The sequence below is a fragment of the Penaeus chinensis genome, chromosome 24, assembly GCF_019202785.1.
Source record: "Penaeus chinensis breed Huanghai No. 1 chromosome 24, ASM1920278v2, whole genome shotgun sequence".
NCBI classification, from domain to species: domain Eukaryota; kingdom Metazoa; phylum Arthropoda; class Malacostraca; order Decapoda; family Penaeidae; genus Penaeus; species Penaeus chinensis.
In genome coordinates, this window is record NC_061842.1 from 23,941,598 (window position 1) to 23,944,938 (window position 3,341).

Sequence of the window (3,341 nt, forward strand, 5' to 3'; positions counted from 1 at the left end):
TTACCGACTTACACATGCACACACACAGTTGCGCGCACATATTTCCACAGATACACACAAAAACACAAGCCGACAAACACAAACACGACGAAGAACAGATACATACATCTATATATGTACACATATAGTTGCACAAACATAATTACCAATATAAAGACCTGTATTCATACAAACTAGCTCAAAAACAATCATTCATACAGCCATACAGCAATCACGCCCATTCGCATCCCCGGAGGGATGGGTTAGAAATGGAGCACGTGAATACACGTTCCCGTCTGGACGGATCCACCTGGAGTACACGTATATACGTGACCCGTCGTTAATGGGTTATTCATCAGTAATGTCAGTAACATTATGATCATTATAATGTCTATAAAAAAGAAGAGAGCATATTGATTTTGTTAGTAAATAAGGTGTTTTCCTGCAAACTACAGGAAAGTGAAATCAGGGGAAGTCATAAAGTCTACTAATTGACTCCTTTGTGGAGCCATCAAAACATGGGTTTAAGACAGTATTGCCAATTGGAATGTAGGGTCTTAATTAGAACTCATATTTTATTTTTTCTTTGGTCTCTGAAAGGGCTACAAAGGTATCACCTGCTTTGTCATTGATGCTGGAACCCCTGGCTTATCAATTGGCAAGAAAGAGGATAAGTTAGGTCTCAGGGCCTCCAATACATGTGCAGTACATTTTGATAATGTTGTGGTGAGTGTTTACTTCAGATTTCAAAAAAAAAAATTATATACATATATATATATATATATATATATATATATATATATATATATATATATATATATAAACCTCATTTTGTTACAGCTTTAACCCAGCCATGCTGAGTGTCATCTTGACACATCATGAGGGAAAAAAAAACTAGATAATATATAATCACATTATGCAAGCCTAGCAGCAAGCTGGAAAATTGTCTAAGCATGGAGCTACTCGTGACATTTTTGTACCTCGGCTTCACCAGGCTTTGCCAATAATTTCACATAATAGGAACGGGTTAAAAGCTTACTTTTGCCTCATATACCTATATACTCTTTTTTTCTTTGCAAAAGAAAAGATTGACTCTTTGTGATTATTAATATTGTGACAATACAGGATTCCTAGGGTACTATAGGTTAAAGAGTGTAACGGAGTTCAGTTTTCTGTGATATTCACTTAATTCACTTAATGATGTGAAAAATTATTTCCTCCTAAGGTACCTGAAGAAAATATTCTCGGAGAACTTGGACATGGTTATAAATATGCCATTGGTATGTTAAATGAGGGACGTATAGGTATTGGTGCCCAAATGGTTGGTCTGTCTCAAGGATGCCTTGATGCCACCATTCCGTACCTGCTTCAGCGTAAACAATTTGGGAAAGCTTTGTTTGATTTCCAGGTACTTTTAATTTTTTGTACTACAACTATCAAATCTAAGATTGAAAGTGAATATATCAATATTTAATATATGATTTATTAATTAAAAGAATCAGGAAAGTTGAAGTATTATTATTTTTAACAGGCTATGCAGCATGCAGCAGCTTATCTGGCCACAGAAATTGAATGTGCGAGACTACTTGTATATAATGCAGCCCGATTGAGGGAAGCAAAACAACCCTTCATTAAACAAGCTGCAATGGCAAAGCTTTACAGTTCAGGTATATTTTTTGCTGTTTGTTGTTTATTATAGAGTGGTTGATTTTTTAATGTAGATTTAATATTGTACAAGTGTAAGTGGATCATGATACATATTATTAGTAATATTAGTGAGAATGAGATCTACATAAAGAAGACCTGTAGCCCATTCAATCTATATATAAAATGTAGGACCCGTCTTCTCCTAAAATCTAATCACACAGCTGTTTCACTGTTGATAATTTAAGAATAATGGTTTACTTAATTTCACTTTTAATGTTTCATCTTCTTGAGTTTACAGTTTTCATGAATTTGTATTTACATTTTTCATATATCATTAAGTAGTCAGAAAGCTTAAATTTTAGTCAGGTTTGCTATTTCTTTTGAAGCAAAGCTAGCAGGCTAGCTGGGAGGGTTGTGTCATATTTTAAAGTCATTATTAAAATTTGACTCATAATATTTGCAATAGTATTTGTTTCTTTTCTAAATTACATTTCTCATGACCCTTTAATTACATTAAAACTAGCATAAGTGTTTGGATTGTTTAAATTATAGATGGATATTTTATTTCTATGACAGCAATACTAGCTAATGTGTGGTCAGTTGATCAGTGATCAAACCAAGGCATGTGATATGTGGATAAAATTCTTATGGTTGCAAATTCTTTCATTCAGAGAAGTACCTTGGCTTTATTATTGATTTTGCTGTATTTTTATAATTCATATTTTATTGTATAAGAGTAGATAAGACTGGATAAGACTAGAAATTATTCATCTATTCTTCATTTAATACTTACTCACATTTTATAGTTCTAGCTTCACCTCTTCCTGCAAACTCGCACAGGCACATTCATGATTTAATTTCTTTTCATTGTTGAACATCACTATTATGATTGTTGTTACTTTAATTTCATGCTTCTCTCCATTTCTTGTTAGAGATTTTTAATTATCGTTCTCCATACAGAGGTGGCCACTCGTGTTACATCCAAATGTGTGGAGCTTATGGGTGGTGTTGGCTTTACCAAAGATTATCCAGTTGAGAAGTTTTATCGAGACTGCAAAATTGGCACAATTTATGAGGGAACATCACATATTCAGTTGAATACTATTGCAAAACTTGTTGCACAAGATTATGTAGCATAATTATTGTAATAAAGAAAGATAATGTCTTGTATATATTTAGCTATTAATTAGGTTTAGATGTAAGACATTACTTTTAATGCAGAATCTCAAAGCATTAGCTCTCTCTCCTGCTTTTCATGTGGTAAAATTGATATATTTAGGATGCCCTATTTCTTCTTTGTGGTTAGGAAAGTATGTTGTAGCATACATTTATAATTGTGGCAGCATTTGACAAAACAAAAATAAATTTCAACTTCTATTACTTTACTTTCATTTGGCATTATAATGTTATTTGATCAAATAAAAAAATACAGCCTATGTAAGTGAACATGCTTTGTGATGCATTAATTCAGAAGGTATTGTAATAATATTTTTGACATGGGATTGTTTATATTGTGATATTATATATTAAGTTAACAATGGGTTGGTATGAATATATAATACATTAACTATGGGTTGGTATTGATTATTTAAACTTCCATTAATTAAAACAAGACTATTAAGCGTTAACATTTCCTACTTACTGTATGCTACTTGGTATTTGTTTTATTGGTTGTTACTTTGTTTAATTCACTGATATTCAGTCAACCCTTATTC

The 3,341-nt window shown here is 32.3% G+C and overlaps 1 protein-coding gene across 2 annotated transcripts in view; it reads left to right on the forward strand.

Moving 5' to 3' along the window:
• The window catches only part of LOC125037738 (short/branched chain specific acyl-CoA dehydrogenase, mitochondrial-like), a 12,966-nt gene extending 9,962 nt beyond the window's left edge, over nucleotides 1-3,004 (forward strand). For both annotated transcript variants that reach the window (XM_047630931.1, XM_047630932.1), the window contains 4 exons: nucleotides 580-705; nucleotides 1,205-1,387; nucleotides 1,511-1,646; nucleotides 2,587-3,004. In XM_047630931.1, the coding sequence (XP_047486887.1) occupies nucleotides 580-705; nucleotides 1,205-1,387; nucleotides 1,511-1,646; nucleotides 2,587-2,765 (624 nt within the window). In that variant the 3' untranslated portion in view covers nucleotides 2,766-3,004. The remainder of the gene's footprint in view (nucleotides 1-579; nucleotides 706-1,204; nucleotides 1,388-1,510; nucleotides 1,647-2,586) is intronic.
• Nucleotides 3,005-3,341: the final 337 nt, after the last annotated feature.